The following is an 11,748-nucleotide window of genomic DNA, read 5'->3' on the forward strand; positions in this document are numbered from 1 at the left end:
TTGTTGTGGACAATTTTCCAAGTTAACTACCACCTATAAGGAGTATCTGTGATCATATTGATTTGATACTAGGACCAAGTTTTCCAAAAAAATATGCTTATCCTATAACACCTAAGGAGAGCAAGGAATTGAGGAGAGAAGTGTAGGAGCTATTAGAAAAAGGCTTGATCTGAGAGTGTTTTAGTCCATGAGAAATACCTACAATGTTGATGCCAAAGAAGGATGGTGGATGGCGCATGTGTAGACACTCCAGAGATTTGAATAAGATCACAATGAGGAATCATTTTCCCTAACCACATATTGATGATTTGCTGGATTTTTTATGTGGTGCCAGTTGGTTTTCAAAATTTGATTTGAAAAGTGGATACCATTAGATTATAATTAGAGAGGGAGACGAGTAGAAGACTTCCTTTAAACTAATGAAGGATTGTATGAATAGATGGTTATGCCATTTGGATTTTCCAATGCAGCCAATACATTCATGAGACTGGTGAATGAGGTACTGAAATAATTCATAGGAAAATTTGTAACTGTTTACCTAGATGACATGTTAGTTTATAGTCATTCAAAAGAGGAACATGTGCGAATATGTTTTGGGATGACTTAATTCAAGAATAGTTGCGAGATGAGGATCTTCAACTGAAGAAGAAGGCTTCTGATGATGACATGGCACTTGCAACATGAATGAACGGTAAGCATAAAAAGACTTTGGTAAGATCGAGTGTTTAAACTATGGCAAAATGGATCATTTTGCGTTAAGATTTCTAACAAAAAAGAAGACGGGAGATGATGAGAAGAAGAAAGGGAGGCAAGTCGCCATTTTTTCCACATATGCTAAGATATATTCTATCACCAGAAGGTTCGAGGAGGAAGACTTTTCCATGATCTCTCATTTCACGTAGGGTTGATGAGGATGCATGGTATGTGGACAATATTGCATCAAAACATGTGACAAGGTCACAAGGGGTATTCAAGACTCTAGATGAGTGGGAATCAAAGTTTCACATGGTGTTGGGAGACAAAATTCAGAAAGAGATCTGAGGATCGGGAGTTGTTCCATTTAGGATGGAGTCAGGATGAGTGATCCAGGTGTAGGTTCAGGCTTTAGAGGGGTAGGTATAGGTTCTATAGGCTCAGAGGGATTTGAGGTTTAGAGAGAATTTGCAGGTTCAGAAGGATACTTTTCATCCCAATAAGGGCACATGGTCAGTAGGGAGCAAGGGAGCTCTATAAAGCTTTTTTGGTTAGGAGTTGCAGCTTTAAAATCTTTAGAATCTAGTTTAACAAGATTGAAAATGTTTTCTTGCTTTGCATTTATACAACACACTTTTGTTATTATTAATTAGGAGTGTGTGTTTAATTCTCTTATCTAATTTAATGAATCCAAAAAGAGAGTGAGACCATGTATATATTTTTCCTCATAAATATATATAATTATTTTCTTTAAAAAGATCTTATCTAATTTTATGAGATCATCGTAAGCATCTCCAATTTTATTGTCCTTATTGTACAAACTCTTAGACATTATATTTTAATTTTTATATGAAAACTTCATAGAAAACTTGTTAATGGAAGCAAATAGGGTTGCCACATATGTATGTAAAGGGATTCAATATTTATTTATCTAACAGGAGATATAATTCATTATCATTATGATCCAGGTGGATATTGGTGGCCACCCGCATATTCCACTTGGACCCCCACCATTGTTTCTTTTAGTTTTCCAGTTTCCTTAATTGTAGCACAGTTTTTGTTTTTTGTTTTGTTTTGTTTTGTTTTTGTTTTTTGTTTTTTTGTTTTTGTTTTTGTTTTTGTTATTTTTTTTTTGTTTTCCTCAGTTTTTCGGGTCTTGAACCTTTAGAGTCGTTTTGAGGCCCTAAACGATGTTTTTTTGGGAAACCACCAGTGGCGAACATGAGTTTTTACCTCAGTATTCACTGTAATTAGTTTTAATCCTCAAATAGATCTTTCTAATGAGGTATCGCATGCATCAAACGAAGATCGTATGCCAAAGTTACGACCCTGGGAAGTTGATGTACCAACTTACCCCAATGGGGCCCATAGTTTGGTGTTTCATCTCCTAGGGTTAGGTTTTTGGATTTTTAGGGTTTTCCATTGTTTCTCAATAATAAATAGGCCTTCAAGCCTCATTGTAACACAGTTTAGAAGCATTTAGATTCCACATCTCTTCTCAAAGATAAGCTACCATCGTCCGAGCTAGTCTTATTTCCATTTTGTTTTTTAGCATATTTCAATATTTAATATTAATGAAATGAAGTGTTATTTCTACTGCATCTCTGTATTTATAGTTATATTTGTAATTTGTTACGTTCTTGTTTAAATTTGGATCAGTGGTGTCAGAGCATTATGCTCTTTCTCTGTTTTAAGGTGCAAGTAAACTTTGACATTCCCATATTTGAGGGCGATATAGATTCAGACGTGGTAGATAAATGGTTAAATCTGATAGAAGGATTTTTTCTATTCATGATTTTTCCAGCTGGGAATAGATTATTTTTGTTGTTCTCAAATCCGCCCCCACGTCAAGGACTGGTGGGAAACCTACTGTGATCAGAAGGATGAATGTACCCCCTCACTATTTTCAGTTGCACGCACTTGGAATTCATTCTGGGACGCCATCAAGGAGTAGTACTACCCTATTGGGAGCTATGAGGGTAAATACATAAAGTGGACCATGCTACGATAGGGAAGGAAGGGACCAAGATGTTCCAGAGTTTACCAATGTTTTTCATACCATTCGCACGAAGTTGGGTATCAAGGTTCCTAAAAAACATTTAGTATTCAAGTGTTGTGACTGCCTACACAGGTACATCCAAGATGAGATGGAGTTCCTGGACATCTCCTCACCCAGCACAACACATTGATATGCTGAGTACACCTAGGTGGTGAATGTCACTATGTGACATTAAATCATGAACTAAAACCCTCAATTAACCCTAAAAGTTAGCTTTTTAATTCCTAAACTCAGACTAAAGAGTTTGAATGCACCTAGAGGGTTATAAAGACAGTTTGGCTCATTGAAGAAGAAGGAGATTGGTTTTAGATTTTGTATGCAGATTCTGGAGGTTATGGGCAGTTCTGTTTTCAATGTAACAGGAGCATCGAGAGTTAGAATTGGGAACCATGACAGGCATTGAAAAGATAATTTAGAGAGATTTCTTGTGACTATGACCAAAAGTGCTTGCATGCATAATCAGTCTAGTTAATTTGATGTGTAATCAACCTCCTTGGATTCAATCCTAATAAAGCGAACGCCCATCTTGAAAGCAGACCCAGAGACGTAGTCCATCAGGGACAAACTCTGTAATCAATCTTATTGTCTGGTATCACTATGTTTTTGCTGCTTATTACTTCTGTTTACATGTTTCTTATTTTCAATTTTGTCACAAAATCATTCCTTTTCAATCAGTTCTCACAGTTAAAGTACTTAAGTTGACATTCAGTTCACTGATGGCATTAATCAATTCTACTTCAGTTTAACATATGATCATTTCAGATCACTTGCTCGTTGTAAGGTCCTTTGACCCTCTTTGGCATTGGTTCTAAAGGAATTTGAGGAATGGCAAACGATTTTGAAGGTGTTGTTGTGGTCAAGGTAGATGGATTAGGTTCTAGGGGATCTTCATATCTTCTGTTTCACGTTTGTAGGAGAATGGCTTCTCCTATCATAAAATGTTGTGATTAGAATTATTCTAGTGTTTCCCTCCATAAGGATGTGGATGGGATGGTTGTTGTTGAGTGTTAACCACTCCCTTATGGGGGAAACAGTTCTGCATTACTTTAGTTTGTTTCCCTCCTTTCCCATTATTTCTTGTATCGCTTTCAACTCAGGGAGTTGAGTGAAATGATGGGTATAGTGACCATATTCCTCGCAGATGGAAAATGAATGATTAGTCTGTAGAATTGTGTTCTTGTTTTTCCTTTGTGGATTGTTATTGGCTAGACCCTAGTTTTGATTCTGGTTAGGGTTTCGCCTTGTCGATGCCCACATGGTTTGGTACCGATTTGGCTCTCTCTTTGGTTTTTTATTAGCAACATTATGTGGGTTAGCTAAGTTCAGTTGGTCCTATGATTTTTTTGTTGAGTGAGAGAAGGTTGCACTAGGTTAACCCTTGCATTATTTTGCGCTGATGGATTATTCTATTATTGTGAAAGGAAAGGATAATATTTATTTCCTTCTTCCATATGAGTATATGGATTTGGGGAAGAGGACATCGTGTCCGTATTCCTAGAGGAGTATTGGTTTCCCTGTGGAGGAGGGTATGGGCCTCTATGTAGGGGCTGATATTGATTAATCCTACTAACCATATTCTACATCGACATGGGTTGACTAGGGTAGTATCATGTATGTTGTAGTGGTGGTGCATTTTGTGTAGCATCAAATGATTTCCACTAAAAGAATATCTAGGGCACTAGTAGATATTGTTGGGTTGATTTTGGGTTATGGACCCTCTCAATCCGTCAACAACTTTGGATGTGTTTGGTGTCTCTTTATAATTTTGTAGGAATGGGGTGTCTAGAAGCACATGATAGATATATCCAGATTGGGTGTATATAAGATCTAACTATTGAGCTTTGATGAGGCTTCATCCTCATTATGAAGGGATGAATTTGCTATGACTTTTGAAATTTCCGATGTGAGGGATCTCAAAAATAAGTCTAGGAGTACTTTGTCTTCAAACTGTGCTTTACACAAGATACAACATTTCTACCATTCATGGATATGATCTGATATGTGTGCAACAGATGTTTTTTTGAAGTGGGTGAGGAGTTCCAGGCCCGAGTCATGATGAAACAGGAGTTGGAAGAATGTGAGGATTGTTGTAGTTAAGGAGCTAAAGTTTCCATGTGACGTAAAAGGTTGATCAATCTACCATCTCACTGCTGGCCCGGTAAGGGTGTGTTGAAATAGTTGTAATCGACTAGTATCAACTGTGATACTATTACATGAACATCACATGTGAAAATTCATGACATAGTTTCCTAGGTCTTCTCCTCATTTCCCTTCAAATTTTGGAATGTCCAAAGGGAGCTTGGTGGGCATGGCTAACGAATTCTAGCTATGTGAAATCAATTCATTGGTTGTCTTACTTAAATCAGATAGGTTTAAAGAAGCTAAGAACATAATCTGTGAGTTGTCTTCCATTGTGAAAGGATTTTGGATAACTATATGTAAAGGGGTCCTCTATGGGGAAATGTCAGGATAGCTACGTTACTGTTGACTCATGGACTTTCCAGAGGAGTGGTATGTGGGATTCCCAAACGGGTAGCATGTGGGGACCCTTGTGGGGTCATCAAAAGGTGAGCTTTGAAAAAGAGGGGTCGCGAAAAAAGTTTCACCAATAAAGGAAGTTCCTATAATGGTGGTTGTCTGACATCCTCTACGTCTAAATGGTGGGAGTCCTGATGCATCTCCCAGTAATGGGGGTAGGTTTAATAATTGTCTATATCGACAGGGAGATGCGGGGTCCCCTATAGCATTGATTAGAGTGTGTGCTAATTTGTGTATGGTGAGGGAAGGAGATGATTCTTCAAAGCAAATAATCACATACATAAAACAAAGTGAAAAATAAAAATATTTCTTTCTCTTTAACTTTAGCCTATGTGATCAAGTAAACAAAGAATTGGTTTTTTTTTTGTGTATGATAAAAGATCCTCTGAAGACCTAATTTTCCTTACCATTATCAAAGTAACTTGGCCTTGCAGAGATATCTTCTGATGGGTCCTGGGGCAATGTCCAGAAAGAGTTGGTGACACCTTCCAACAACTAAAGAATCAACCAAGGTAATGAAAATGAGGCTCAAGTGTTGTTCACACCGCCTCCTTTATGGAAAGGATGCCCTAGATTTTAGCCACTAAAGTACCCTCATACCACGTGAACATTCGAGTCTTTAGCTTCTTGGTAGTGAGTAAATTGGATGCCTTCTAATACAAATTTTATAGAAACTTAGTGTGTGATGTGTCATTGTTTACAAGTGATCAAGTGAGCATGTAAAGTGTGAGAAGATGTGGATATTCAGTGATTCGTTCCAATATTCCCCTAACTACACTAGATTTCAATTATTCCTTGCATGAGAAAGAAATGATGTGACGATGATGGGTCACTTACTTTTTCTCCTATTACAATATGTGAATTTTCAAAATAGGGAGATGGAAATTCAAATGCTTTAAGAAATTTTTCATATTCGAACGCAAGTTCGTCTAAGAGATGCAAGGGAACGAGAGATTACTTAATTTTTGTAATAACACTTGCTCCTAGTCCCATAAAATGAAAGAAATGAACGCTTTGGCTAGTAAGAATATTTGTGGATGATGGGCCACTTACTCCTTTACTAATTAAGTTATGTGACAATTTAAAATAAAAGTAAAGAGAGTCTAATTACCTAGCTAATTATGGTTAGTAGAGCAATTAAGTAATTTAAATTGAATAGAAAAAAAGTGCAGAGGTGAAGGAAATTCACTAAAGGCTTCCAATCACATGAAAAATGTGAAATTACAAGGTATTTTCTTCTTTTTGGAAAATCGTGAAGGTTTCACAATGCACATACGTGGTAGTGCGTCTGTCAAAGGAAAAGCCACGGAGTGCATGTCTGTTTGAGAAAAATTTGCGCTCTCAACAAGAAACTATAAATTAACCAGTTTCTCAACCAAGAATAGGTCCACACGATTCTGCAAAAATTCAAGAAAGGTATTTAATTCCTTGTAAGTTGATTATCTAGAGGGAAGGTCGTGCAAACACCACCTTTAAGAAAAGGCAACAATATAGTTTCCATTTATGTAGTATTTTTTTATAGCAATGGTGTACCAAAAGACACCTCCTTAGCAATTTGTTGTTCCCTGCAGAGGAATACAAACAAAGTTGTTGATGTTAGTGAATAGAATTAAATAAACAAAGCATTGCAAATAGTGAAAACAATGCATATACAAACATGAACTAAAACAAGGAGGTAAATACACAAATAATTCTCAATGGAGCAAACAATTCAACAAAATAATGAAAAAGCTCCCTTTATTTATTGTTGGTGCTAAAAAATCCTTAGGAAAGAGGTTCCTTTCTTCAATCTCTTTGCAAGCTCCTCATCTCTCTCAAATAAGTATGAAGACTCTCTCAATGGTAGACTCTTCTCCTCTCACTAAGATGATGTATTTATTAAAATAAATATGGCTAACATTCTAGTGCTCTTACTTTCTTTACTTCAGCAATGACATGTTGGGTTTCTCAGATAGCAATTTGGCTAAGATAACATTTTCTCATTTTTTGGTTCTCCCATGGTGTGTTTATACAGAATTTTTGAATCCATCTCCCTTCTCTTGGTTCATGAGTGATAATGAACTATGAGTGGGACAAGATGATTCCATTGGGGGCTACATATCTTATGGGAAACTCAAATTTAGTTGTCCTGGACTAAGATATAATTAGGGAAATGTCTCCAAGTGTGTGAAGTGGTTCCAAATTTGCTGAGTCATCCATTTTCTCGACCACGCGACCTTCAAAGGAAATATCGTGCGATGCGCGGCTATTGAAGGAACAACCCCGCAGACTTCAATTTTTAAACTCCATAAACTTTGGACCTTAGGTGAAATTAAATTTTTTGAACTTCATAACGTCTTTAGCTAGAAAATGTTAACTTGTGCATTTTGTTGGACGAATTTAAGTGTCTTCTGGATTGTGCAAACATGTGTACGATTTTCTGGTTTTAACAAGATTGTTGGGTTCTTTCCATTCCCTTATATTACTAATATTGTGGGGAAGCAATATGAATCTCTCCCATAATCCACCCATTATCACACGTAACTCATATCTTCCACCCACCTTTTCAAGAGGGAGAAATGGTCTAATCATTTAGCAACCCTTGCATCCCTCATTCTCTTGTTCCTGAAGGTCGATTTTATCTTCACCAGTTCAACATCTATGAGATTGTAAGCCATGAACATATTAGAGAAGAAATTTATGAGAGGATTAGGTCTAACTTAAGGCCCCCATACTTCCACAACCACTATGGAGAAATTTCACTCCCCTTCCATAATCCTAATCTCAGTCGAGAGGTAGGAACTTTTTAATAGAGATTCATAGAAGGGAACTCTCTATGCATATGTGCCATACAACCTCAGTACCAAGAATTCTTTTCCCACCTTGACCAAGAAAACATCTAAGCCCATGATTAACACGTATCCCTATAAATTAATCAAGTTTATGCCCCTATAATTCCATCCAATAGTCAGTCCTTGTGATCTACCCAAAACATCAAAGAAATTAAAACAACAACATTTAAACAATGACTCTAGAACTTTGGTTACAACATCCCACTCCCCTAGGGTCTATTATAGGAGTAGGATGTTTGGGTGAATTGAAATGAGCATCTTATACAAGGAAATTGTTTTTTTAGGGACTCACGAACCCCCTATAAATGAAAGACAAAAAACTCACGAGGTAAAATCCCCTAAGGTTTTCACTGCTCTTAGTGCCCTATCAATGGATAATTATTTTCTACCTTCCATGTCTAGGTGAGCCTTGACTTGTGCTTTTGCTAGGAAATACTTTCGAACATAGCCCTTCTCCAATAGAGGATTCAAGGGGTATTTCCCCAAGCCTCTAAGAAGGAACACACTTGTATCTTGACTTAGCTAAGGACGAAAGTTATATTTGGGAGTTAAATTCATTTAGTTGACCATGATACCCTCTCGAGTAGAAATTATCAAGGGAGGGACACCCAATGACGCTGGAGTGTAGGATTAGTGAGCCACAGTGGATTTTCAGACATTCAAGAGTGATATTTTACAATTCTCAGACTAAATGGACCTATCCCAACCCTTACCAAAACTAAAAAAAGATATAATTATATGTGAAAGAGTAGAAGGGGAAGAGGAGGTACCCACAGGAGGACTTGGTTAACTTTTCGTAGTCACTAGAGAAATTTTCACCTCTCTATCTTCTTTCTTTGTCATCTTCTACTAAAGCTACCACTCCTCTGCAATTCTATTAAGCTAATGAGGGACGGTCTTCTACTGGCTCTATGTCCTTGCCTTAGACCCCTTTATATCTTCAATACTCCCCTCCATGGGAGAGCCTCTCTTAAGAGGGGGCCTTTGTGTTAGGCCCCTGTTTTTACCATGAAGAGGTAGAGCCTATATTTGACAACATTTTCATGCACGTGACATCTCCTACATCGAAAAGGGATTCCTTAATAGTCCAAGATCTAACAATTAGGAAGGCACATACATAACAGTTCCATTTTTGCTACCATACCTTCGTGAGGATCCAAGGCCACAAGAATGTGAGTCATTGAAATCTCCACTATGTCTTAGAATGACAAATCAACTTCGAGGAAGTGTCCAAGTTTGTTGTTGATAGCGTGAAAGACCTCCATGGACGAGTATTGTACATGTAGACCCTGGAGTCGAACCCATAAGGGAGCCATATGAAAAGACTCTATGCTTACAGCAATGAGTGGTGTCCAATTCTTCAAAAGGATCAAAGATGATTTAATATGCCAGGATTGACTCATAACCTGCGTAGTAGTTTCCTTCAAGCTAAGTAGGAAAAAAATCCAACCTCACATCGAGGAGGAAACCTTTGTCAATTGTTTTAATTTCTTTAAGTGGTCCCAATGCATTCCTTTAGTATTTTTCACTAGAATCTTTTGCCTCTCACTCATCCCAAAATCGCCAAATCTGCCATTTGAATTACCTCATGAAGTTGCACATCTTTAACGAGAGCTATCTTCACTTATCCCTCATTTATTTTCACCCAAAGAGTCTTTATGTTTTTTACACTTATGGTTCTCTGCACTCCAAAATGTGTCACCTCCTTTTGCATTGGGCACACATCGTTCAAGAGTGAAACCCACCCTTTGATAAGTTCGACATCACTGATCTAGGAAGAGCCAGTTATCCCAAGGTCAGTGCTATGAATTTGTTTTCACAAAGAGAAAATCCTTCCTCTAAATGTGGTAAAAAAACCCATGTGTGCCTACGCCTTGAGATACCCTTTCCATTGCTTGTAACCGAATTGCTTCAAAAGAGTTTAGTTGTTGCCATGAAATGGGATAAGCCCGTGTAGGTTTTGCAAAACCTTTCGAAGCAATTACAAGTAAATGTTCCATTGCGACAATAAATGGGATTCTTGTGGGAAAACTCCTATAGTCAATAGGGACTTTTCCATCCAAAATCGTAAACCAAGTCTCAAATGTCCGATATCCTACCTCCTGTAGAAGTTATGTGTTAGGAATAGGAATTGATTCACCCTCCAAACCCTAAAGTACGCTCCACCCCTATGAGGGAGAAGCTCCAACTAATACATCACCTAACCTCGCGACACCTATGAGTACTATACTAATTGTTACATATAATCATCAACGAACTTATATCCATCATGAATTTAAACAAAAATATTTTTTTATTTTTATTTTTATTTTTTATTTTTTATATTTTTAAATTCTTTAATTATAAAATTAGCCAAAAAAGAAAAAAGAAAAAAAGAGTTTAAAAAATGCCAAAAAAGTGCGTGGAAATAATTTTATGACGCAGGATGTGGCCGACGAATAACGAAGCCATTGAAGAACTCTAGACGTGCATGTTGCATATAAATATCTTTCGAAGCATAAAACAAATTGTGAAGCTGCGGGATGATGAGCTAAGCAACGGGGAGATACGAGTTGGCATACAAAGTTCAGGTCACGCAACAGATATTCAGCGAAAGTATATACGGTGAATATATAGTGTCAATTTTGCGTGGCAATTAAGGGTTCGAGAAGGAAGGAAGGAGTCTGTACGTACCCATTTACACAGACAGCGACAATGTCTGGCAAGCAAGGTAACCACTTCGTTCCCCTTTCCGCCGATTTCACCCCGCAGCGTTTTTTAGTGTTTCACTTTATCTTCTCAGCGGTTAGGTCACGATAAATTCACATCTGCAAACCATCATAAATCCATTGTTGCTGAAGAAATTTTTTGTTCTGAAAGCTACGGATTTCCGACAATCCGGAGAATTATAAATTTATATTAATTTGTTCGCTAATGTATTTCTGGATACATAAATTTCACGTGTGGTTTTTCAGGTGGAAAGGCTAAGCCCCTCAAGCAGCCAAAGAAGGGTAAAGCGGAGTATGACGAGGTGAGTTCATGTTATATATTTGTAATATTTTGTCAGGTTTCAATTGAATGATATACTGAGGTCGTCTGGTATTTTGGCTGCAGGCTGACCTAGCTTATCTTCAGAAGAAAAAGGAAGAAGAGAAGGTATGTTTTATTATTATTTTCTTGAACTTTTTTAAGTATTTATTTGGTTGATAAAGGATCATAGTTCTAATTTGTTGCCATGTTTCTTTATTTTGTTGAACTTTATTTCAGCTCAGATAGGATTTTATATACATTTTAATTTTTACGCTCCTGATGACAGGCTTTGAAGGATTTGAAAGCTAAGGCAGCAGGGAAGGGTGCTTTTGGTGGAGCTGGGTTGAAAAAAAGTGGTAAAAAGTAGTTTGATATGTAGTTTGATAGGAAGAACTTACACCACATCATATTACTAAAAACATACTTTTGGGACTGGTTAAGAGAGTGCCTACTCAATTACAAGTATACCATTACGGTTAATAATGGACCTTGTGAACTATAAGCTCATTGTTATTTTAATGTGAATAAATATAAATTTTTAATGTTGTAATTGCAATGCTAGAAAAGTTATGAAAGTTTAGACTTGTGAATGCTTACATCTTAAACATGCAGGGTTAT

General features: G+C 37.1%; 1 protein-coding gene across 1 annotated transcript; it reads left to right on the forward strand.

Annotated features, from left to right (window-relative positions):
* Positions 1–10,815: 10,815 nt before the first annotated feature.
* Positions 10,816–11,497, forward strand: LOC149196636 (uncharacterized). Its single transcript, XM_089403769.1, has 4 exons — positions 10,816–10,831; positions 11,076–11,131; positions 11,215–11,256; positions 11,417–11,497. The coding sequence occupies exons 1-4, from the start codon at positions 10,816–10,818 to the stop codon at positions 11,495–11,497; spliced, it is 195 nt and encodes a 64-aa protein (XP_089259895.1).
* Positions 11,498–11,748: the final 251 nt, after the last annotated feature.

This window comes from Pinus tabuliformis, chromosome 2_2, assembly GCF_031772625.1.
Source record: "Pinus tabuliformis cultivar Carrire ecotype Pingquan chromosome 2_2, CPIR1, whole genome shotgun sequence".
Classification (NCBI taxonomy): domain Eukaryota; kingdom Viridiplantae; phylum Streptophyta; class Pinopsida; order Pinales; family Pinaceae; genus Pinus; species Pinus tabuliformis.

Coding starts and splice junctions, on each gene's coding strand:
- LOC149196636 (XM_089403769.1), top strand. Junction 11,132..11,214: donor GTAAAGCGGAGTATGACGAG/GTGAGTTCATGT, acceptor TTTTGGCTGCAG/GCTGACCTAGCTTATCTTCA. Junction 11,257..11,416: donor AGAAAAAGGAAGAAGAGAAG/GTATGTTTTATT, acceptor TCCTGATGACAG/GCTTTGAAGGATTTGAAAGC.